At 44.0% G+C, this 25770-nt stretch overlaps 1 protein-coding gene across 1 annotated transcript in view; it reads left to right on the top strand.

The window, feature by feature from the left end:
* Positions 1-25770, top strand: part of LOC141148805 (glucagon receptor-like) — a 178062-nt gene that overhangs the window by 107638 nt on the left and 44654 nt on the right. Inside the window, exons 4-8 of the mRNA XM_073636567.1 lie at positions 7622-7729; positions 9086-9207; positions 12750-12856; positions 13004-13160; positions 24139-24298. Of these exons, the coding sequence (XP_073492668.1) occupies positions 7622-7729; positions 9086-9207; positions 12750-12856; positions 13004-13160; positions 24139-24298 (654 nt within the window). The remainder of the gene's footprint in view (positions 1-7621; positions 7730-9085; positions 9208-12749; positions 12857-13003; positions 13161-24138; positions 24299-25770) is intronic.

Genomic DNA, 25770 nt, shown 5'->3' with positions numbered 1-25770 from the left:
ATGCGACAGCAGCAGGTAATCCAGCCGTGAGTACGTGCGGTGCACCTGGGAAAAAAAAGTATAGTCCCGGTCCTGTGGGTTGAGCAACCTCCAGGGGTCCACCAAATGCAGGGTATGGAGATCTGCCTTCAGATGCTTCAGGCGCTAGTAGGAGTGGTGGCAGGCACCGCGTGAAACATCAAGGGACGGTTCCATCGCAAAATTAAGGTCCCTGCCAAAGACAAGCATCCCCTCTGCGAACTCCAGGAGCTCAAGAAGGAGTTTCCGCAGAAATTGTGGATGATCCGCTTTAGGAAAGTATACATTGGCAAAGGTGACCCGCACATCAGACACCGTCCCCTTCAGAAGAAGAAAACGACCTTGCACATCTGCCCGCTGTGCCTCGAACGTCCACGGCACTGATTTAGTGAGCAGAATGCTAACCCCCTTCGACTTGGAGACCGGAGAGACACTGTGGTAAGCCGTCGGGAAGGTCCCATTAGTCAGTTTAGGAATACTATCACCTCGAAAGTGTGTTTCCTGTAAAAAGGCTATGTGAGTTTTGCCTTTGCGCAAGTCATCCAGGAACTGCGAACGCTTTTCCGGAGTGTTCAGACCACAAACATTAAGGGAGGTGATCTTGAGGAGCCCCATATTGCAGCCTGAGACGGAAGTAGCCACACATGAGTGCGTGGAGAGGACCCAACCCAGGGGTCCCCCCCGAGTCGGGGGGAGGTTAGTATTAGACAGAGAGAACAAGGAAAGAAGGAGGGAGGAAGGCAGTAACAGGAGGAGGGAAAAAGGAAGAGAGAGGGAGAGGGGGGGCGAGGGAAGGGGGAGGTATAATTGGTTTCAAAATGTGAATGTGTTGTGGTCCCCTGTTAGGCCCTTTTGGTGTCCTACCAAGGGTCCGCCCTAATGGGGGGTGGATGAAGCGCTAGGGCCTGCTCACACGCGAGCAGTATTAAGTCAAGAAAACAAAGCACGTGGAGATGCACGGGGTGGAAGCACAGAGAACTATATATTAAGTAGCATTTGAGCTAGCAAAGGCATAACAAATCCAAAACATAGACATAAACCTGAGCTGGAAAATTGAGTACCAATAGCTGGGGTCGTACCGTGATGGTGCACCGGGGGGGGGGGCGTGAACAGGGCAGCGGGACCCTGAGTGGTCAACAGGCCATAAAGAGTGGATCATGCCCCAGGGCCCAGCGCCATGCCCCAGAGCACCAAGACCGAGAACCAATATACACATGAAGATATAGTCTGCATGGTTAAGGCCTAACACAGTGTGCAAGACAAAGGCAAAGGCATAAGCACAGGCAGGGCCCATCCCTTAGACATCGAAATAACATCAATAAAGAAACAGTGCTGTCGGGCAGGCCCCAACAACACCTTGTTAGTCATATAGCGGCAACTAAGACCTGCTGAGGAGGGGGGATTGGGGGGAGGCACCAGAGACTGTATAGGCCGTATAGAGGGCAAAGGCCCCATAAGACAATACCAAGGCCAAACCGACAGCGGCCATTTGTGGCTGGGAGGGGTCTGGAAAAATGGAACCTGGTGCCTGCCCACAGACCCCTATAAATCATCCCAATCTCTCCTATCGCAAACCACTTGGCAGACGAGCAGGGGAGAGTGGCACATAAAATAATAACATTAGATTGGTCACGGCCTAAAGCCACAAACCGCAAAATAGAGAGTAAAAGTTCCCCCCTGTGTAACAAAAGAAGCCCCCCATGGGCAAAGTTCTGTATGAGATATTGGGTACTTGAGCCTTCAAGGTCAGGTGGGGATATCAAGCAGGATGGTCCATGTAGTCAATAAAGATTAGACCCAGCTGTAACAAGGACTCAGGAAACAAACAGGCCAGCCCAGATGAAGTCAACAGGAACATCTATTGCAATGGCTTACCAGTCACTTGGGTAGAGGAGAAAATCAGGCCTCGGAGGACATCGGGTGAGGTCTGGCAACCTCACGTCTAGGGGCACGGGGTCGCCTGACCCGTTGCGTTCTAGGCGCTGATGGGCCGAACGCCTCCTGAGATAACAGGTAGTCAAGCCAGTTAGGCACATTCACAGCAGGCTTGTCGATGAAGCTGAACAGGTCTGGGAGTTGATCCGGTGAGCGGAGATGGAACTCAGATCCCTGCTTTTTCACGATCAAGTGGAATGGGTGGCCCCAACGGTATGTGGCTTCGGCTTCGCGGGTTGCTTCAAGGAGGGGGCGCATGAGCCCTTGCATGACCCGTGTTTGCCTGGATACATCAGGGAAGACCCTATCTGGGCACCGTCAAAGTCAATTGGGCCTTTCTCCTAGGCCATACGTAGGATTTCCTCCTTGATAGTGAAAAAATGCACCTTGCAGAGAATGTTCCGCGGTAGGTCTGCAGTGGTGGAGCCCTGCAATGACAGCAATGGGGCCCTAGGGCCCGGTACACAGTGCACCCTGTCCAGCACTAGCTCCGGGGTCAGGGGTTTGCCCAGGATTTGGTTCAGGATAGCTACCACAGTGGACTGCAAATCTGGCCCCATGGTGGTCTCAGGGACGCCTCTCAGGCGCAGATTGTTCCACCTGCTCCTGTTTTCGCCATCGTCCAGCCGCAGTTGGATTTCAACAAGATGTTGATGGAAGGCCCGTTGCTCTGTCTCCAGGCGAGTGATACGTGTATCAGCGGTAGTGGTGGAGGACTCCAGGACAGTGACTCTCTCCTCCACCGTATCCACCTGCTGGCGGAGGTCATGCAGCTCCCGTGAGAGAACGTTTACAATGGATGTTGCCGTGTCATGCAGGTCCTGCTTAGAGGGCAGGCCTGCTATTATGTCCCGGAGGGAGCCCTCCCCATGGTCATCTGTCCCTCCTGAGGGGTCTAAGCCCAGCTGTGCGGCAGAGTGCGGGATTGCAGGGGACAATATAGGGGAGAGCGGCCTGTCAGTTTGTGATGACAAGTCCCCAGCCAAAGCAGCCCCTGCCTGCATGCCCTTCTCACTTGTTGTGGCGGCACTCACCTGTGTAGCTCGTGGCGGTGCCATCTTGGACAATGCAGCAGGGGAAGAAACGGCGTGCTGCCATAGAAAATAGTGAGTAATTTCGGGTCCTTTCTTCTCCCCCGTGATCGGCGGATGTTTGCGGTCCCCAGGCATGCAGCTGCAGCGTGCTCGATCAGATCAGCGGGTTGTTCTCGGCTCTCTCCCATGCAGAGCTCCGGGAAGCACGTCCTCACGCTTCCATCGCTAAGCCACGCCCCCAACCTGATTGATTTTATAATTTTTGAGTTTTCTTTGAATAGATAGGTTTATCTAGCAGTGAAAAATCCAGTTGCTTTTAGCTGTCAACAAGTGAATTTTACTCAAAGGCAACTTCATGTGTATATTATGCATACAGTGTGTTATTGGTATATATAGGAGGGTTCACAAGAAGAGCAGGAGCCTAGGGCACAGTGGATGTCCAGCTTTAATTATAAAGAATCTGCAGTAAATTAGGGAGATCACAATTGGTCAGGAAATCATGGAGAGCACAATTGGTCAAAACTATGCAGCTTCTAGGCCTGAAAGATATCTAATAAACGAATCCCTCTTTTTACAATGCCATCAGCCCCAGATATCTACTGCTTCTTTGGTCATCGAACCATTTGGGATTAGTTAACTAAAACATACATGTACTAAGAGAAACACAGATCAGGCCCAAATACTTCATATTTAGGAATTTTAGTTGAAGAATGTGTGTCTTTCAGTTTATGGTATTTTGGTGTCGCATGTATCCCCTTTGGTTTTTTGTTTATAAAATTTTCTGTAAATGCTGATTTTGCATATAAATAAAAGAAATTATTTGAGAAAAAAAAAAAACTATGCAGCTTCTCGGTGTTTATTGTAATCCCTATTGATGTCAAAAGATAGGGGGCTGCTACCTTTCCTAGGGCCATCTGAATCGCTAGACCAGGGGTCTCCAAACTTTCGAAACAAAGGGCCAGTTTACTGCCCTTCAAACTTTAGGGGGCCGGACTGGACCAGTGGGAATAGAAAATGCCCTGGCATCAGTGGGAGTAAACACTGCCATAGGCTTGGTGGTAAGTGGAAGTAATACAATTACATAATTGGTGTCAGTGGGAGGAATTGTGCCCCATAATTGGTGTCAATTTGAAAATTAGTTCCCCATCTCTGATGGCAGTGGGAGGAATAGTACCCCATTGTTGTTGTCAGTGGATGGAATAGTGTCCCAGGGGCTGGATAAAGGCAAGCAAAGGGCCACATCTTGGAGACCCTGTGCTAGATGGATGGGGAACAGATCCCCATACATATGTTTATAGCAGGATCGGAAGTCGGCAGGTGTCCACGGACATCAATGACACCCGACCCTCCATAGAGGGCAGTGGATGGTCCACTTGGTCTGCCCATGTGAAAGGGGCCTTAAAACGACTCTGTCAAAAAAATAAAAGAATTAAAGAATAAAGTCCCTACAAAAAAAACAACTAAAACTTACCTGTTCTGCAGTCTTCCCAAGGTTCAAGATCTATGCTTGCTTAAAAATCTTTAGCATTTGCTACACTTCTGGGCATATCAGATGTCTGATCTCCCTGGCTCTCTTATGTGGTTCCTCCTGCCTCATCCCATGTCCTACAGTGACTTAAGGCAGGCAGAGGAAACCACAGAGCACATTTGGAGAACATCAGCCAGACACTTCTGGAAGTGTCAAATGCTGAACATTCTTCAGCAAGCGTGGGTCTTTAAATCCCAACCCCTGGAAACATTAAATGTATCCCGTGCAATGGGGCTGCATTTGCACAGCAAGGGTCAATTGCTCATTTAGGCCTAGGGGATAAAGAAAAGAGGATTTACTAATATTTACCCTAAGCTCCACTTCTCTGGGTTGACCAGGCCCCGGAGTGTCTTCTCCCTCATGCTCCAGCGGTCTAAGGTCCTGATGTGATTAAGACAAATGGGACAGTTTACCGCAGGAGCATGGGGGTTTCCATATGCCGGGGGAGCGGAGAATGAGATAAGTAAGGCTCCATTCACACTCAAAATCAAAAATGCAAATCAGAAAGTTTTTTTTTTTCTGCCCTTGAACACTGAGCTTAAAAAATGCCTCTAAATGTCCTAATGTGCATGGACACATAGGATAACATTAGGCTGCTTCTTCAGGCAAAAGACAAAACTCCTGTGGAGGCAGCGATTTTTAAGTCAATGTACATGGACCCTAAAAGAGCTTCTCCTCTCCCGTAGTCAAAACGAACAGTTAAGCCTTAGGTCTCTTCACACCAGGAGGTGCTTCCAAACATGCAGGTTTTTGTGTATTCTTGCGCATTGCATTTTAGGGCAGCCCATTCATCTCAATGGACTGCCCAATGCCTGTGAAACGCCCAAAAAAGGTGCTTTTTAAAATCACGTGGTGCCATGCATTTTGGTGGGCATGAATGCATGGGAATGCCAGTAAGAATTAATGGCACCACGTGTCTGCAAAAGGTAGCACGTTTTCACACGGTACCTAGTGTGAACAAGCCCTCAAGCTTCACTCCAAGGGATCATTTTAACCTTTCCCGAGTTGTCAGCAGGTACTGTAAGTATTAATTGCTTTCTTTGCAGTGGTACATTTATTGTTTTTTAACGTGTCATTTTAGCTCCACAGAAGCTAAGTGACTTTTGGCCGTTATGTGAGTCACATGGAAATAACAGTATTACAGGACTGCTCTATGTGTTTACAATGACATACAGTATATGGTTATAGAAAGAATATGTGGCATTCACATTTCAGCCAGTAGTGGTGTCCCCTTGGAAGATAATTACAGTTGTCTTTTTCTTGTGATGGAGCTTTGTGTAAACTCAGCTGTATATGTAATTGAGCAGGTTCCAGATGGCTGGGGAAGCTGTGCCATGCCTGCTGCAAATATCAATACTTTTAACAGGTGTCTTTTTTATTTTAAAATTGACTTATAGATAGATAGTGGTTATGACTTTGTATCTTTACTGCTGCAGAATGCCTTTTCAGTGCAATCACAACAATTATACCTCCCAACTTTAGAATTAGAAGAAGAGAGACCCCATAAGGAAATGAGTGCCTGAGACTGTGGTTAAATTACTCAGAATATTGGATGTGAATATTGGATGTGGCTTAGTACACAAAAAATCAACAGCGGACATACATTTAAAACCTGGAGTAAGGCTTTAACCTTTTGCTGACTGCATAATGAATGTATGCAAGGGCAAGAAAGATGGGCGTTAATGCCCAGCCATTGCAGATATTTGTTTACGGTGGAAGGAGGTAGTTTGCTGAGTGTGTGCTCCCAGCACACTGCCCGAGCTGACACCAACAGCTCTCAGTCAAGACTTCTGATTTGGAGCCAGCCTGGACCGGCTCCCAATCAAATGACCACTGTGAGAGCCAATAACAGCAGTCACATGATACAGAAACCATGCCACCTCCCAGACATTGTAGCCCACTTAAAGGGCTACCAGTTACACATATAATCTACTTTGAAGGATGATCCTTAAAGGGTATTTTAAGCCCAAACCCTTTTTTTTTTAAGTTTTGGGAAGTGTAAGAAAGGCTAATGCCATGTACACACTGGCGGACTTTTCAACATCAAAGGTCCGACGGTCTTTCCGACGGACTTTTGACGGACTTCCGACGGACTTTCGAAAGAACGGACTTGCCTACACATGATCACACCAAAGTCCGACGGATTCATACGTGATGACGTACGACCGGAATAAAAAAAAAAGGAAGTTCATAGCCAGTAGCCAATAGCTGCCCTAGCGTCGTTTTTTGTCCGTCGGACTAGCATACAGATGAACTGATTTTTCGACTGGACTCGAATCCATCAGGAAGATTTGAAACATGTTTTAAATCTAAAGTCCATCTGATTTTCGACCGAAAAAGTCAGCTGCAGGTCCGATGAAGCCCACACACGGTCGGAATGTCCGACGGATTTGTTCCGTCGGACCAATCTGGTCGAAAAGTCCGCCCGTGTGTACACGGCATTAGAACCAGGTTTTTAGATTCACCCTCTCTTCGTTCTGGTGACCATTTTCGGTGATGGGAAATCCAAAATTACAAATTGTCACCAGAGCAGAAGTATTAAGGGAATGTTCCCATGAGGAAAGTCTTCTGGAGGCAACTGTCTAAAATAGGGGTTTTTTTCTTTGGAGAGAATGCTTCCCCTTTTTGTTGTATCGACAAAACCAGAAATAAAGCAAAATCTACCTTTTGGAAAAAAAGGTAACCTGACTGGTATTAATCATTCCATACGCTAGCCAAAATAAGGGCAAACATTTGGCTTTAGATAAACTTGATACCAACCCAAGCAGGTTCACTTCCTCCTTATCAGTAGTCAACATCCTACTGCTCACAAAACCCAGATTCGCCCCACTGGCCCTTCTTTTCCTGGCTTGCTCCCAGTGCAGGTAACCTAAATTTGGTACACACATTGGCCCGACACCCAACATAATTCAACATATTCCAACATATTTCAAGGGGGTGTTCCAGATTCTTCTAAAATTGAGCAGTCCCCATCTCACCCCTTTTACTAAAAGAGAGAGATCTAGTATTATTAGCAAAAGGTTTTCTTGTAATGATCATCCTTCATTTTAATTGCGGTCTAGGACCCCCTCACCCCCAACTTGCTTCTCTGTCTTTTGTTTCATAGGGCTGCATTGCAACCGTACTTTTGACATGTATGCCTGCTGGCCAGATGGAACACCCGGGACTATCACAAGTGTATCCTGTCCCTATTATCTTCCCTGGTTCCAGAAAGGTATCTTTCTACAACAAATTTGTTTTAAAAGTGGAAATTTATTTTAAAAGTGAGTTTTAAATGTTTCAAAGAAATAAGTAAAATGATAGGGATAGGAATGCAAGTAGTCAACTAATGTTCCTCACTCACATTCATAGGTCAACAGTAGCTAAAATCTAGGGTTGGATTTTCTTTAACAAACTTTTTAACAAATATATAACACTGCAAGCACAAAACATATGAAAATACACTGGTGGAGAACTGGTATATACTGTATAGAAAAAATAAGTATTGTACATTTTTAATTTTGCTGATACAATGGAGCTGTACCAGTTAGTTGCATGAATCCTGAGTAGCTGAAAAGTCAGATCACTCCCATTTGTAGTCAATTCCGTGTTATTTTGTAGGGTTGGGAGATTTTGGTATTGGATAAGTAGGGCTGATATTATATGCTCAGGTTAGAGTGGAAAATAAAGTAAAGTAAAGGATTAGAGGAGGCAGCACCAAGTCTCAGAATGTGCAAATTGTGATAACTCTTACTTTGTCTCCCTTTTCTATACAACTCTACACAATTTTGGATGAATTCAACTAGAAAACTATGGGGAGAAGGGGGTGTAGAGAGGAGTCTCAAGGTTTTGTTTTTAAGTTCTGGAGACATGGAACCATCTTTCCTTTCACTTGGATAAATAACTTGCACTGCATGTAAAGCAGTCCCTATTCTGCCTCTAATAGCATATTTTAACAAAGACTTTATTCAAGTGTATCTATAGCCAAAACTTTTTTTTTTTTGGATAGGGTGGAGACAGATTAGAACCCTTGTCAAGTTTTACTGCTGTTCGAGGCCCCATTAGAGAGATTTTCCATCACTTCCTGTCCTGGGGCCAACCATTTCTTTTATAAGACCGGAAATGAAGGACACTCTACGACAGCGAAACACAGCCTGGGGTAAAAATGTTTTTTTTAATTAATATAGGGGAATCTTAGAACCCCTGTAACTTAACTTTTCTGTATCATCTTCTCTGATATAGATCTTCCCTCACTTCCTGCTTGAAACCTCTTGGATAGCAGTAAAACTCAAAAGGTATTCTAACCCTTTGCAATGCTAACTAATAAAAAAAGTTCTGGCTATACATAAACTTTAGGATAGGCCCATGATACAAGTGGCGAAACATGACAAAGGGATGTTGTCTTTTAGGGTATACCTAAAGCATCAAAACATCTAAATATAACCATGGCTGGAGCTCCATTATAATGACCAGCAAATACATCATTAAGAAGTGACTCGAGAACCTTTTATCGCAATGTAATACATTAGGCCAGAGTTCAGTAATTTAGAACACATTTTATTCAGCCAATAAATGTTGTGTGTGTTGGCAGTGAAGAATGGACTGGTATCAAGACGATGTGGTCTAGATGGTCAGTGGGAGACGATCAATGGAACCCAGCCTTGGAGGAACTCATCTCAATGCGATGATGAGATGGAGGTGACAAGAGATGAGGTGACTTCATTTTGTGTGATTTTCTTTTTTTTTTATTTCAAATTAATATTGTGAATATACTGTGGTCTTGTACTTGTTTCTTGTACTTGTTTTTTTTATTTATTATAGTCAGTAAATGTAATTAAAGAAAATATTAAGTCAAATAAGCATAAATTATTGCAATTTTTCTAAATATTTATACAGCAGGTAGAGACTTTTACATGTTTGGCAGGCTATTCTTATACGTCTTACTAAAAAAAATCCTGTTATTTACAGAGATCAATAGCTCAAGCTTAAATTTAAATACATTGATTGTCACGCTGCCTCTCTCCTTCTCCCTGCTTTGTAAAGTTTATGAAGTTTATTGGCTCAATAGGGTGTTTCAATCAGACAGAGAGTGTCTAGATAGATAGATAGATAGATAGATAGATAGATAGATAGATAGATAGATAGATAGATAGATAGATACTGTAGATGTCTTATTGTTTCATTTTAGGCCAAAATAGGATCTACAAATCAGATACAGTGTCTTGAAAAAGTATTCATACCCTTTGAAATTGTTCACATTTTGTCATGTTACAACCAAAAACGTAAATGTATTTTATTGGGATTTTATGCGATAGACCAACACAAAGGGGGACACAATTGTGAAGTGGAAGGAAAATGATAAATGGTTTTCAAAACTAAAAAAAAATAAATATGTGAAAAGTGTGGCGTGCATTTGTATTCAGCCCCCCTGAATGAATACTTTGTAGAAACTGCTGCAATTACAGCTGCAAGTCTTTTTTGGGGATGTCTCTACCATCTTTTTTGTCCATTCTTCTTTGCACAATAGCTCAAGCTCTGTCAGATTGGATGGAGAACGTCTGTGAACAGCAATTTTCAAATCTTGCCACAGATTCTCAATTAGATTTAAGTCTGGACTTTGACTGGGCCATTCTAACACATGAATATGCTTTGATCTAAACCATTCCATTGTAGCTCTGGCTGTGTGTTTAGGGACATAACCCTGCTGGAAGGTGAACCTCCGCCCCAGTCTCAAGTCTTTTGCAGACTCTGACAGGTTTTCTTCTAAGATTAACAGGTGTATAGGTGCTGCAACCTTCCCACATAAAAGCTCCGCCCAAACCTTGAGGCTGCTGACAGCTCCAACGTACCAGAATAAAGGAAAGGGATGGTTGGCACTCAGGATGACATCCAAAATAGTATTTCTTTATTAAATGCATGTACAAAGCTGTAAAACAGCCTATGCATTTCGGACGTTAGTCCTTAGTCATGGCTGATAAAAAACAAAATAAGTAACACTTAAATAGTATATACAAAAGGTCACATGATTAACAAACACAGGTGAATTAAAAATGCAAAAGGTAGATCTGTAGATCTTTTTCTTAAATTATTTTTATCAATTTAGTGTCCAGGCAGTATCATCTTTATGTAGCCCCCACCAATGTAACCATGTCCTGTTTTATAATCATATAAACCATACATGTTATTGTGGGTTGCTTTTTATATGCCTGGCTTTTCCTATGTCTACATTTTCGGTGATGTGTTTTATTGCACGTCATGTTGGGATTATAAACCACGCATGCTACTGTGGGTCGCTTTTCATATGTTAAAATTGTATTTTTTTTTTATGTCCAGGTAGTGTCATCTTTATGAAGCATCCACTGACATAATGATGTTCTGTTTTGAGATAATATTAATAGTGTATGCTATTGTGGATTGCTTTTTATATCCCAGGCGTTTCATATGCTTACAAAATATTTTTTTTTATTATTATTAATTTAGCATCTAGGCAATATCATCTATGTAGCACCCACTATTTTTATGATCCATTTTGGAAAAAATACAAACTTTGCATGCTATTGTGGATCACTTTTTATATGCCTGGTTTTTCATGTCCATTTTTTGTGATGTCAAATCGGGTTTTCCCTTTTGCATTTTTAATTCACCTGTGTTGGTTAATCATGTGACCTTTTGAATATACTATTTAGGGGTTACTTATTTTGTTTTTTTATCAGCCGCGACTAACGTCCGAAACGCGTAGGATGTTTTACAGCTTTGTACATGCATTTAATAAAGAAATACTATTTTGGATGTCATCCTGAGTGCCGACCACCCCTTTCCTTTTTTCTTCTAAGATTGCCCTGTATTTGGATCCATCTATCTTCCCATCAACTCTGAACAGCTTCCCTGTCCCTACTGAAGAAAAGCTTCCCCACAACATGATGCTGCCACCACCATGTTTCACGGTGGGGATGGTGTGTTTAGGGTGATGTGCAGTGTTAGTTTTCCGCCACACATAGCGTTTTGCTTTTAGGCCAAAAAGTTCAATTTTGGTCTTATCTGACCAGAGCACCTTCTTCCACATGTTTTCTGTGTCCCCCACATGGCTTTTCGCAAACTGCAAATGGGACTTCTTATGTCTTTCTTTCAACAATGACTTTTTTTCTTACCACTCTTCCATAAAGGCCAGATTTGTGGAGTGTACGACTAATAGTTTCCCTGTGGACAGATTCTCCCACCTGAGCTGTGGATCTCTGCAGCTCCTCCAGAGTTACCATAGGCCTCTTGGCTGCTTCTCTGATTAATGCTCTCCTTGCCCGGCCTGTCAGTTTAGGTGGACGGTCATGTCTTGGTAGGTTTGCAGCTGTGCCATACTCTTTCCATTTCGGATGATGGATTGAACAGTTTAAAACTTGCTGCTTTAAACTTCTCCACAACTTGATCCCTGACCTGTTTGGTGTGTTCCTTGGCCTTCATGATGCTGTTTGTTCACTAAGGTTCTCTAACAAACCTCTGAGGGCTTCACAGAACAGCTGTATTTATACTGAGATTAAACTACACACAAGTGGACTCTATTTACTAATTAGGTGACTTCTGAAGGCAATTGGTTCCACTAGATTTTAGTTAGGGGTATCCGAGTAGAGGGGGCAGAATACAAATGCACGCCACACTTTTCACATATTTATTTGTAAAACATTTGGAAAACCATTTATCATTTTCCTTCCACTTCACAGTTATGTGCCACTATGTGTTGATCTATCACATAAAATCCCAATAAAATACATTTATGTTTTTTTGGTTGTAACATGACAAAATATGGAAAAATTCAAGGGGTATGAATACTTTTTCAAAGCACTGTAAAGCAGCAATTTTATCATTAAAGCAGGCTTTAAATGTTCATTAGCAAAAACACATGCCAGGAATAGAGAAATATGTTTTCCGGTTGGTTTTGTCTATTTTGAGAAGTAAATCTTATGCAAAATTCATTATGTTTAGCAATTAGCTGATTATAAATTTGAATGCCTAATAGCATCTTGGGAATATTTCAGCCCATTCAGAATGCAATAATTATTCTGCCGGAAATGGCAGAAGATTAAATTCTGATTTCCCAAACTCAAGTCCACCTGGATTTTGAAAAATGTTACTGACTTCCTACATTTTTAATTTATTTTGCATTATAACTGAGGAGCTCCTGTCAAATTTATGAAACGTGTACTTCAAAAATGAGTGTAGTCATTATTCAGTTATCTGGTGAATTCATGTTCTTTGTTTTCTAGGAGGTGACAAAGGACTTGTTACTTAGTTTTAGAGTCCTGTACACTGTTGGGTACTCAGTGTCTCTGTTGGCGCTCCTTTCATCCTTGCTGATCCTCACTATGTGTAGGTAAGTGTCTCTGCATTTCACTGGTCATATGTTCACGGAGTTGGTGGGTTGATGAGTCCTGGGTAAATGTCTTCTGCCCCTTATCAAAAACAGCTCTCATGAATTTACTAACCCTTACAATCCTTTTGTTTCCTGATATCTTTCCAGGAAGTTGCGCTGTACACGGAATTACATCCACACCAACCTATTCTTCTCCTTTGCACTGCGTGGCATCTCAGTCATCGTGAAGGACGTTTTGCAGGAGAAGAGATGGGGTATGCAAATCATTGATGTGTCTGACTGGGAGGTACTGATCAGCAACAAGGTGAGAGTCACTTTGTTCTCCCCAATGTTTAAAATTTCCAAAACCTATTGTCAGATATTCCAGATGATATGTAAGCTCTATGATATGATTTGTCCTCAGCCATAGTTGGGGATGTGGTGGAGTTAGATCAGATGGGGAATGGTGATGATTATAGTGAAATCGTTGTTGCAAGGATTTTTTGGGGCTTTATTCTAGGCTGCACTCAAGGAAGGTCTGTCCTCACTGGTGGAGGACCTTTGTGGTTCTGAGTGAAATAAAAAATAGAAGCACCAAATGTAAGTGATCTGAAGACAAGATTGTTGAAGTTGTTCCTTTTTAGTTGCTCAAAGATCTCTCTAAAATGCCTAAAATGTCTAAAGGGGTAATGTGATCAGAATATGCCAACCATTACATATTAAGGCTTGAGGTTGTCCTAAGAAATTTTTAAAAAATCTGGTCCTTCTTTGGCTGGAAACGCAATCTAGAATACCAATAGAATAATAACTAATATAAAGTCCCAGGTGGAGTGGCATTCTTCCTGCTCCATCTCTCAAAGATTCCGACCAAAACCTACAAAAAAAAATCGCTAGTACGACATTTACTAAATGCTGCTAAGGCATGTACACCTCTTTACTGGAAACATCAGTGCCCACCGACCACCGTGTGTTGGCTGCGGAAAGTGGAGGATATGAACAAGATGGAGGACTTAGTCCTTACTGCGCAACACAACCGTGAGAAATTCACAAAGACCTGGAGTCTCTGGAATATCTTTATTTTCTCAGATGAGGGGGAAATCCTATTAGGGTCATAGTTCACTTACGCCCTGGAACTGTAATTGCTCCCTTCACCCATTCCCTGTCCCTGTTCTTTCTCTCCCCCCCCCTTTTTTTCCCCCCTCTTCTAGTGCTCTGTTACCTATTATTTTATTGTTTTAAAGAAAAAAGTGAAAAGACATTGGGGAGATCCTGATACCTTTTGACATTTCCGTGAAAGTTGAATTCTGTGAACTCGCATTATGCGTACCAATAGCATCAATTTTCTTGTTTTAGATTATTAAGAAAGATGATGATACAATATGCTTAAAGTTTTCATACACATTGAATTAAGTATGTATAACCTCAGCAATATTAACAACTTTGTTGTAATGATGGGGTTTCACCCTTTGTGAGTGTTCAATAAAAAATTATATTTGAAAATAAAAAAAAAAGAATAATAACTAATTTGTATCAATACCTGTACATGGGATAATATTTGTTATAGACAAAGAAGACATGTTCTTACTCTCAATGCTGAGGTACAAAGTATGCATAATTAATGAGTCACTATGCTACACGTACCCCATTTCAAATGAGATGACCCAAGATATATGTATTGTCGCTGAACCTTGAAGATGTATTTATATGTTAAATAAGATTGGCTGGAGTTCTACTGTACAGAAGCGCTTTATTACATGAATACATTTTGTATGTTGCATTTACTTGCTTGTACGAGTTGTAAAACTCGCCTTTGTTTTATATAAATCAATAAAAAATTTCCTTAAAAAATATCCCTGAAGAACGGGGCATGTTAAGACCACTAACATTGGAATCTAACATTTTTGAGCAACAAAAAAGGACAAAATTACAAAAAAATAATGCTTTTCAGATCATTTACTTCTGGTGTTCCCACATTTTGATTCATTTTTCTACTTCGAATCATATTTATTGTTTTTGTGAAAATGGAATAAATATTATTGTAGTTGGAAATTAGGGATGAGCCGAACACCCCCCGGTTCGGTTCGCACCAGAACCCGCGAACGGACCGAAAGTTCGCACGAACGTTAGAACCCCATTGACGTCTATGGGACTCGAACGTTCGAAATCAAAAGTGCTCATTTTAAAGGCTAATTTGCATGGTATTGTCCTAAAAAGGGTTTGGGGACCCGGGTCCTACCCCAGGGGACATGTATCAATGCAAAAAAAACTTTTAAAAACGGCCGTTTTTTCGGGAGCAGTGATTTTAATGATGCTTAAAGTAAAAAAAAAAAAGTGAAATATTCCTTTAAATATCATACCTGGGGGGTGTCTATAGTATGCCTGTAAAGTGACGCATGTTTCCCATGTTTAGAACAGTCCCTGCACCAAATGTCATTTTTAAAGGAAAAAATCTCATTTAAAACTGCTTGCGGGTTTAATGTCATGTCGGGTCATGGCAATATGGATGAAAATCAGTGAGACAAACGGCATGGGTACCCCCCAGTCCATTACCAGGCCCTTTGGGTCTTGTATGGATATTAAGGGGAACCCCGCACCCAAATTAAAATAAGGAAAGGTGTGGGGCCACCAGGCCCTATATACTCTGAACAGCAGTATACAGGCGGTGCAAACAAGACAGGGACTGTAGGTTTGTTGTTAAGTAGAATCTGTTTGTAATTTTGAACATTTTTAACGTGTTTAGCTCCAGCCAAAAAATCTTTTCTAAGCTTTTTGGAAAACATAGGGAAGGGTTATCACCCCTGTGACATTTGTTTTGCTGTCTTTCCTCCTCTTCAGAAGATTTCACCTCACTTTTTTGTCCCAATGAAAAATGTTTTTTGAAAATTTGGGTTTTTTTGTGGAACAAGGATTGGAAAGCATCAGTGGAAAGGAGAAATTGTTTTCCCATATTAACTCTTACAGGAGAGAATTTCCCTTCCTAGGGGTAGATTTCATCTCACTTCCTGTTGTCTCCTTCCGTTTGCAAGTAGGAGTCGTTTGTAAGTTAGATGTTTGAAAGTAGGGTCCTGCCCTATATACTCAGCAGAAATTTGGGCCTTAGGTGTTGCTGTGGCCACAACACTGTAAGCCCTCACAGGGCCCTGCTGTGAAATATTAGATCAAGAATTGTAATTACATGCCCCTGTTGAACAGGAGCTGAAAAATTAGGCCTTAGGCACTGGTGCTGGTGCCACAACACTGCAACCCCTCACAGACACTCTAGTTGGAACGCAGGAACGAGCCCTGCTGCAAATTATTGCTTCAAAAATTGTAATTACACGCCCCTGTTAGACAGGGGCAGAAAAATTGGGCCTTAGGCACTGGTGCTGGTGCCACAACACTGCAACCCCTCACAGACACTCTAGTTGGAACGCAGGAACGAGCCCTGCTGCAAAGTATTGCATCAAAAATTGTAATTACACGCCCCTGTTAGACAGGGGCAGAAAAATTGGGCCTTAGGCACTGGTGCTGGTGCCACAACACTGCAACCCCTCACAGACACTCTAATTGGAACGCAGGAACGAGCCCTGCTGCAAAGTATTGCATCAAAAATTGTAATTACACGCCCCTGTTAGACAGGGGCAGAAAAATGGGCCTTAGGCACTGGTGCTGGTGCCACAACACTGCAACCCCTCACAGACACTCTAGTTGGAACGCAGGAACGAGCCCTGCTGCAAAGTATTGCATCAAAAATTGTAATTACACGCCCCTGTTAGACAGGGGCAGAAAAATTGGGCCTTAGGCACTGGTGCTGGTGCCACAACACTGCAACCCCTCACAGACACTCTAGTTGGAACGCAGGAACGAGCCCTGCTGCAAAGTATTGCATCAAAAATTGTAATTACACGCCCCTGTTAGACAGGGGCAGAAAAATTGGGCCCTAGGCACTGGTGCTGGTGCCACAACACTGCAACCCCTCACAGACACTCTAGTTGGAATGCAGGAACGAGCCCTGCTGCAAAGTATTACATCAAAAATTGTAATTACACGCCCCTGTTAAACAGGGGCTGAAAAATTGTGCCTTAGGCACTGGTGGTGGCGCCCAGAACCAAAAATGTTCTTACAAGCTATCAGCGTGATGATTGAGGAGGAAGAGGATAATTACTCAGGGATAGTCACTCAGCATCAGCATAGGCAGTCTTTGAAGGGATCTGAGATTTCAAAAAAAATTATTCGGTTACATCAGCATCAGGTGCTTGGTAGCTGGTGGTGATCCAAGACTCATTCATTTTTATGAAGGTCAGCCGATCGACCGAGTCGGTGGACAGACGCACCCTGTGATCGGTTACCACGCCTCCAGCAGCACTGAATGTGCGTTCCGAAAGAACGCTGGATGCAGGACAGGCCAGTAGCTCAATTGCATACTGTGCAAGCTCTGGCCAGTGATCCATCCTCAAGACCCAGTAACCCAGAGGATTTTCGGTGGGAAAGGTGTCCAAGTCTGATCTTGCCCCTAGGTATTCCTGCACCATGTAAAACAGACGCTGGCGATGGTTGCTGGAACCGATCATACCTTGGGGCTGCGGACCAAAAAATTGTCTGAACGCATCGGTCAGACGGCCACCTTCTCCACCGCTCCTTCTTTGACTGACCGAAGCCTCAGCAACACGTTGTCCAGAAACAGGAGTTTGTAACCTCCCAGTCTCTGGGAACGCGTTGCACAGACCTTTCTGCAAGGCCTCCCGAAGATGTTTCATCCTCTGCTCCCTCTGCGATGGCAAGATAAGGTCCGCAACCTTACCCTTGTAACGTGGATCAAGGAGGGTTGCCAGCCAGTATTGGTCCTTCTCCTTGATACCACGAATACGAGGATCCTTACGCAGGCTTTGCAGGATCAGGGAGGCCATGCAGCGTAGGTTTGCTGAGGCATTTGGTCCGGAGTCCTCTGGGTCACTAAGAACGACATGGTCCGCAGCCACCTCCTCCCAGCCACGTACAAGTCCATGTGTTTCTTGGGACTGATCCCTTAAAGACTGCTGCTGATGCTGAGTGCCAGGCTCCACCTCCATACTGACACAATCTTCCTCCTCCTCCTCTTCCTCCTCGTCCTCTTCCTGTGTGATCGGCGGGCACGCAGGAACACTGTCTGGATAAAGGGGGCCTTGAGAGCTAAGGAAGTCCTCCTCTTCTTGCCTCTGTTCTGCCTCAAGTGCCCTGTCCATTATTCCACGCAGCGTGTGCTCCAACAGGTGGACAAGGGGGACAGTGTCACTGATGCATGCACTGTCACTGCTCACCATCCTTGTGGCCTCCTCGAATGGTGACAGGACAGTGCATGCATCCCTGATCATGGCCCACTGGCGTGGGGAAAAAAAACCAAGCTCCCCTGACCCTGTCCTGGTGCCATAGTCGCACAGGTACTCATTGATGGCCCTCTGCTGCGTGTGCAGCCGCTGCAGCATGGCCAACGTTGAGTTCCACCTGGTGGGCATGTCACAGATTAGGCGGTTCTTGGGCAGGTTAAACTCCTTTTGGAGGTCCGTCAGCCGAGCACTGGCATTATATGACCGGCGGAAATGCACACAGACTTTCCTGGCCTGCCTCAGGACATCCTGTAAGCCCGGGTACCTGCCCAAGAACCGCTGCACCACCAAGTTAAGGACGTGAGCCAAACAGGGCACATGGGTCATTTGTCCCTGTCGGAGGGCAGAGAGGAGGTTGGTGCCATTGTCGCAAACCACCATTCCTGCCTTAAGTTGGCGTGGCGTCAACCACCTCTGAACCTGCCCCTGCAGAGCTGACAGAACCTCTGCCCCAGTGTGGCTCCTGTCCCCCAAGCACACCAGCTCAAGCACCGCATGGCATCTTTTGGCCTGCGTACTTGCGTAGCCCCTTGAACGCCTACGGAGCACCGCTGGTTCCGAGGAAGAGGCCATGGAGGAAGAAGAAGAGGAGGGGGTGGAGGAGAGAGGTGTGTCACAATCAGCATTTTGGAGGCGTGGTGGCGGAACAACCTCCAACACTACTGCACCTTGTCCTGCATCCTTCCCAGCTGCCAGCAGAGTCACCCAATGCGCCATGAAACTTAGGTAACGTCCCTGTCCATGCCTGCTGGACCATGAGTCAGCGGTAATATGCACCTTACCGCTGACCGCCCTGTCCAGCGAGGCATGGACATTGCCTTCCACATGCCGGTAGAGAGCCGGAATCGCCTTCCGTGAGAAAAAGTGGCGTTTGGGTACCTGCCACTGAGGAACCGCACATTCCACAAACTCACGGAAGGGGGCAGAGTCTACCAACTGAAAAGGCAGCAGTTGAAGTGCTAGCAATTTTGCCAAGCTAGCATTCAACCGCTGGGCATGTGGATGGCTGGGAGCAAACTTCTTTCGGCGGTGCAGCAGCTGGGGCAGGGAAATTTGCCTGGTACAATCTGACGTCGGTGTACCAAAAGCAGATTGCCCACAAGTACTTGGCTGTGACACACCTAATTCTACACCTTCATTCCTCTCACTGCAGGTCTCAGAGAGGACTGAAGGTCTAGTGGGGTTGGAAATCTCAGCTGATGAGGAGCAAGGAGAGATCCTCTTTGTTCTTTGGTGTGGGTCTTTTAGATACGCTTGCCAACGAACTGCATGGCAGGTCAACATATGTCTGGTCAAGCATGTGGTACCCAAGCGGGAGATGTTTTGGCCACGCGAGATACGCTTGAGACATATGTTGCAAATAGCAGCGGTGCGATCTGATGCACTCGTCTCAAAAAAGGCCCACACCAAAGAACTTTTTGAATAACGCGCAGAGACTGCAGCGCCCTGCACATGTGGAGCTTTGGGGTGTGATGCAGTCAATGTGCTGCCCTTAGGCTGGCCCCTGGAGGGCATCCTGCCTCGTTGGTGATGTGCTGCCGCCTCCTCCTCCTCCTCCTCCTCCTCCTCCTCCTCCTCTCTCCTATCAGGCACCCACGTTGAGTCAGTGACCTCATCATCCCCTCCCTCCTCATCACTGGAGCAAACCTGGCAGTATGCTGCAGCAGGGGGAGCATGACTGCCAGATTGCTGTCCTTCTTGGGCACCCCCTCTGTCCGCGCTCATGTTACTGCCTTCATCGAGCTCAGTATCGTCATCAGAGCCTTCCAAACGCTGGGCATCCTCCTGGAGCATGTACCCAACACTGTGGTCAAACAGTTCGAGGGAATCCTCATGAGGACATGGTGGAGCTAGGGAAGGAGTCACTGATGACATTGAGCTGAGGGAAGAAGCCGCTGCTTTGCCAGACAAAGCACCCTGGGCATGGGTGAGAGAGGATGAGGAGGATGAGGACGGCTTGGTCATCCACTCGACCAAGTCTTCCGCATGTTGCGGCTCAACGCGGCCAGCTGCCGAAAAAAAGGCCAAGCGTGTCCCATGGCCACGTGCTGATGAGGATGCACCGTCTCCACGACCAGCACTAGACACAGAGCCTGCTTGCCCTCTCTTATTGGCTTGTGACTGTCTGCCTCTCCTTCTTGGCCTTCCAGACATACTAATGGCCTGTAGCTGCACTAAGCTGGGATAGAACACCTGTAATTTTCTTCAAGTAGCTTTATATACTGTAACCAGACAAGCCTGCCTGTCAGTAGGAAGATAACAGGAACGGATCTAGCTGAACACTGTGAGCAGGACGCACTGTACTAAATGTAAATAGTCTAGCTGCCTGACCGTGGTACTAATAGGATCAAATAGAACACCTGTAATTTTCTTCAGGTAGCTTTATATACTGTAACCAGACAAGCCTGCCTGTCAGTAGGAAGATAACAGGAACGGATCTAGCTGTACACTGTGAGCAGGACGCACTGTACTAAATGTAAATAGTCTAGCTACCTGACCGTGGTACTAATAGGATCAAATAGAACACCTGTAATTTTCTTCAGGTAGCTTTATATACTGTAACCAGACAAGCCTGCCTGTCAGTAGGAAGATAACAGGAACGGATCTAGCTGAACACTGTGAGCAGGACGCACTGTACTAAATGTAAATAGTCTAGCTGCCTGACCGTGGTACTAATAGGATCAAATAGAACACCTGTAATTTTCTTCAGGTAGCTTTATATACTGTAACCAGACAAGCCTGCCTGTCAGTAGGAAGATAACAGGAACGGATCTAGCTGAACACTGTGAGCAGGACGCACTGTACTAAATGTAAATAGTCTAGCTGCCTGACCGTGGTACTAATAGGATCAAATAGAACACCTGTAATTTTCTTCAGGTAGCTTTATATACTGTAACCAGACAAGCCTGCCTGTCAGTAGGAAGATAACAGGAACGGATCTAGCTGTACACTGTGAGCAGGACGCACTGTACTAAATGTAAATAGTCTAGCTGCCTGACCGTGGTACTAATAGGATCAAATAGAACACCTGTAATTTTCTTCAGGTAGCTTTATATACTGTAACCAGACAAGCCTGCCTGTCAGTAGGAAGATAACAGGAACGGATCTAGCTGAACACTGTGAGCAGGACGCACTGTACTAAATGTAAATAGTCTAGCTGCCTGACCGTGGTACTAATAGGATCAAATAGAACACCTGTAATTTTCTTCAGGTAGCTTTATATACTGTAACCAGACAAGCCTGCCTGTCAGTAGGAATTTAACAGGAACGGATCTAGCTGAACACTGTGAGCAGGACGCACTGCACTAAATGTAAATAGTCTAGAAGATAACAGGAACGGATCTAGCTGAACACTGTGAGCAGGACGCACTGCACTAAATGTAAATAGTCTAGAAGATAACAGGAACGGATCTGGCTGAACACTGTGAGCAGGACGCACTGCACTAAATGTAAATAGTCTAGAAGATAACAGGAACGGATCTAGCTGAACACTGTGAGCAGGACGCACTGCACTAAATGTAAATAGCAGGAACGGATCTAGCTGAACACTGTGAGCAGGACGCACTGCACTAAATGTAAATAGCAGGAACGGATCTAGCTGAACACTGTGAGCAGGACGCACTGCACTAAATGTAAATAGCAGGAACGGATCTAGCTGAACACTGTGAGCAGGACGCACTGCACTAAATGTAAATTGCAGGAACGGATCTAGCTGAACACTGTGAGCAGGACGCACTGCACTAAATGTAAATAGTCTAGAAGATAACAGGAACGGATCTAGCTGAACACTGTGAGCAGGACGCACTGCACTAAATGTAAATAGCAGGAACGGATCTAGCTGAACACTGTGAGCAGGACGCACTGCATTAAATGTAAATAGTCTAGATAGAAGATAACAGGAACGGATCTAGCTAAACTGAATACAGTGTATATATATATATATGCAACACCTGGGATGCATATATATACACAATACACTGTAAGTGCAGCTAACTGACTGACTGTTCTGCCTAATCTATCTAACTCAAATCAAATGACACTGTCTCTCTCTCTCTCTATCTCTCAGCACACCGGAACACACACTACACAGGGCCGCCGTGCAGGCGGCCTTATATAGTGTGGGGTGTGTACTAAATCCCCTGAGCCATAATTGGCCAAAGCCACCCTGGCTTTGGCCAATTACAGCTCTCTCTACTGACGGCGCTGTGATTGGCCAAGCATGCGGGTCATAGTGCATGCTTGGCCAATCATCAGCCAGCAATGCACTACGATGCCGCAGTGAATTATGGGCCGTGACGCGCCACACGAATTTAGCGCGAACGGCCCATAACGTTCGCAATTCGGCGAACGATCGAACAGCCGATGTTCGAGTCGAACATGGGTTCGACTCGAACACGAAGCTCATCCCTATTGGAAATATGATTGTATTCAAGCTAGATTGCCTATTGAAGCAGATTCAAGTCATCTTTGTGCATCTCATTCCTCTTCTGTATTGTTTCGTTAACGTCTTCTTTTACTGTTTGTTAACTTCATTATATGGCTAAATGACAACCAGTGAGAAGGGGGGCTTCTTCTGATTTAAAGCAAGGCAAAAGTATTTTATGTTCAATCTGAGTTTATTGAAGGGTTTAAGATAAAGTACAACAGGAGCAACACATAATGAAATAAAAAGGAGAATGAATAACCCAAGAAAAAAAGCACAATAAAATAAAAGGTACAGAAACAAAATACATAAATAAAGTAGACATACTTTATATTACCAAAAGTATTGCTACACCTGCCTTTACACGAACATGAACTTTAATGGCAACCCAGTCTTAGTCAGTAGGGTTCAATATTGTTTTGGCCCAACCTTTGCAGCTATAACAGCTTCAACTCTTCTGGGAAGGCTGTCCAAAAAGGTTAGGAGTGTGTCTATGGGAATGTTTGACCATTCTTCCAGAAGGCACTAATGTGGACGAGAAGGCCAGCTTGCAGTCTCCACTGTAATTCATCCTAAAGGTGTTCTATCGGGTTGAGGTCAGGAGTCTGTGCAGGCCAGTCAAGTTCCTCCACCCCAAACTCCCTCATCCATGTCTTTATGGACCTTGCTTTGTGCACTGGTGCGCAGTCATGTTGGAACAGGAAGGGCCATCCCCAAATGTTCCCACAAAGTTAGGAGCATGAAATTGTCCAAAATGTCTTGGTATGCTGACGCCTTAAGGCACCTTCACTAGAACTAAGCTGCCAAGCCCAACCCCTGAAAATCAACCCCACATCATAATCCCCCCTCCACCAAAAGATTTGGACCAGTGCACAAAGCAAAGTCTATAAAGACATGGATGAGCAAATTTGGGTGGAGGAACTTGACTGGCCTGCACAGAGTTCTGACCTCAACCTGATAGAACACCTCTGGGATGAATTAGAGCGAACACTGCGAGCCAGGCCTTCTTGTCCACTTCAGTGCCTGACCTCACAAATGTGCTTCCGGAAGAATGGTGAAACATTCCCATAGACACACTCCTAAACCTTGTGGACAGCCTAGAATAGTTGAAGCTGTTATAGCTGCAAAGGGTGGACCAACTCAATATTTAACCCTACAGACTAAGACCGAATGCCACTGAAGTTCATGTGCGTGCAAAGGCAGGTGTCCCAATACTCTTGGTAATATAGTGTATGTGCATACCTCAGGACCAGGGTGGGTAATGTACAATACTGGTGGTACCACGGATACAGCAAAACAGACTAGATACAATGACTCCGAGCTGAATGCAGGTTGAGGTATATTGAACTGGTGGAAATGGAGGTAGACCAGCCAATCATTAGTGTAACCGACAACACTTTATAGCTTGAGGACTGAGAACAGAGTTAAAGTAATCAAGACAAATGTATTTTATTCAAAGCAATATAAACATTTCATTTGGCTTTCTGCCGCACCTTGTGCGTAAGCATTAACCTTAACATAGAATGTCACTGTTACAGGCTGCTGTTGGATGTCGTACGGCACAAGTTATAATGCAGTACTGTATTCTGGCCAATCACTACTGGTTTGTGGTGGAAGCAGTCTATCTATATAAACTGCTGATTGGTGCCGTGTTTTCCGAGAAGAACAATTACACCTTGTACCTATACCTTGGATGGGGTAAGTGGATAATTCCGATGACTAGGAATGACTGGGGCAAACCATGCCTCCCAACCAAACTGTGCATTTTTGGGAGGTTTATAAAGATATTTATTGATCCTGGAAGGCAGTCAGATATGAAGCAATGTGCAAGGACTGAAAGGTCTATTTTGGAAAGATCTTTGAGTAAAAATGTACCCTTGGATCAGTTTGGATCAGCAGAGTACAGTATGCATGTCTATTGATATAGAAGTGGGGGAAGCAGGAGTAAATCCCCAACAGCTGGCTTGTGATTGGATAACATGATGGCAGTGGGCTGAAAATATCTACTGAACCCTCCCTTTAAAATCTGTTAGCCGGGGGGGGGGGGTCTGCAGAAGAGACAGACAATCAGCAAGTCCTCATTTAGACATGCTGGTAGGTTAATTGGATCCTGTCTAAATTGGCCCTAGTATGTATGAATGTGAGTTAGGGACCTTAGATTGTAATCTCCTTGAGGGTGTAGGGACTGATGTGAATGTATAATGTATATGTAAAAGCGCTGCGTAAATTGACGGCGCTATATAAGTACCTGAAATAAATAAATAAATAAATTTTGTGTCTAAAGGTACCTATGAACTCTCCAATGAACTTCTCTTATTTGGTCCCTTTTTTTAAATTATGTATACAAATAAAATAACTGTGTTCCATTTTTTCCTTGTCAAAAGAAGTTTATTGAGTATACAATGTTATAAAGATACATAAAGTAAGTTTACAAGGATCTATAAAGTAAGCTCATTGTTTTACAGTAGGGTTTATATAGGTAAATATCATGAAATTTCAAATATTAAACATTGGGTTCACGTAAACCTAAATTAAAGATATATATCATTTCCTTAGTTACTTTTGTAGGTATTTAAATGATTTATACCTACTATACATATTGTTTACAAGTAGAGTGTATATAGGTCAAATAAATTCTGATAATGAGCTTTAATCGTAAGGTGGAGAAAAGGAAAGAGAAAGAAGAAAAAGGGTTGAAAGGTAGAGGTATGGTCCACAAGGTTGTCCCGTTCGTCAGCTTATTATTCTTTTTAGTTCTCTTTGAAGCCTTAGAATGGGTGTCTCTGTAAGTCATTTAATCTGTTACCATGGCAACAGGACAGAGTCATTGAAATTTGACAGGAACTGTTGTTTTATCCAAGGATGCCAAAGTTTTTCAAATTTTGGAATTTGATTTTGATCGATGGCTACCATCTTAGCATGGGACATTGTATTATTCATTCTGTGAATTGTTTCTGCTAGTACCAATGTAGGAGATTTCCATGCCTTGGCCACTGTTTGTTTTGCAGCCGTTATTAGTTGGATCATAAGTTTGAATTGAGAGAGTGTTAACCATTCCGGTTTTAGATTAAGTAAAGTTAAATATGGATCTGGTTGTATTATTTTTTAAAATATTTTAGATGCAATCACAAAGACTTCCTTCCAGAAGGTTTGGATTACTGGGCACGTCC

Source organism: Aquarana catesbeiana, linkage group LG06 (assembly GCF_042186555.1).
Source record: "Aquarana catesbeiana isolate 2022-GZ linkage group LG06, ASM4218655v1, whole genome shotgun sequence".
NCBI lineage: Eukaryota > Metazoa > Chordata > Amphibia > Anura > Ranidae > Aquarana > Aquarana catesbeiana.
Note: the sequence above shows the minus strand (reverse complement) of the source record. Positions and strands in the feature narration are given on the sequence as shown.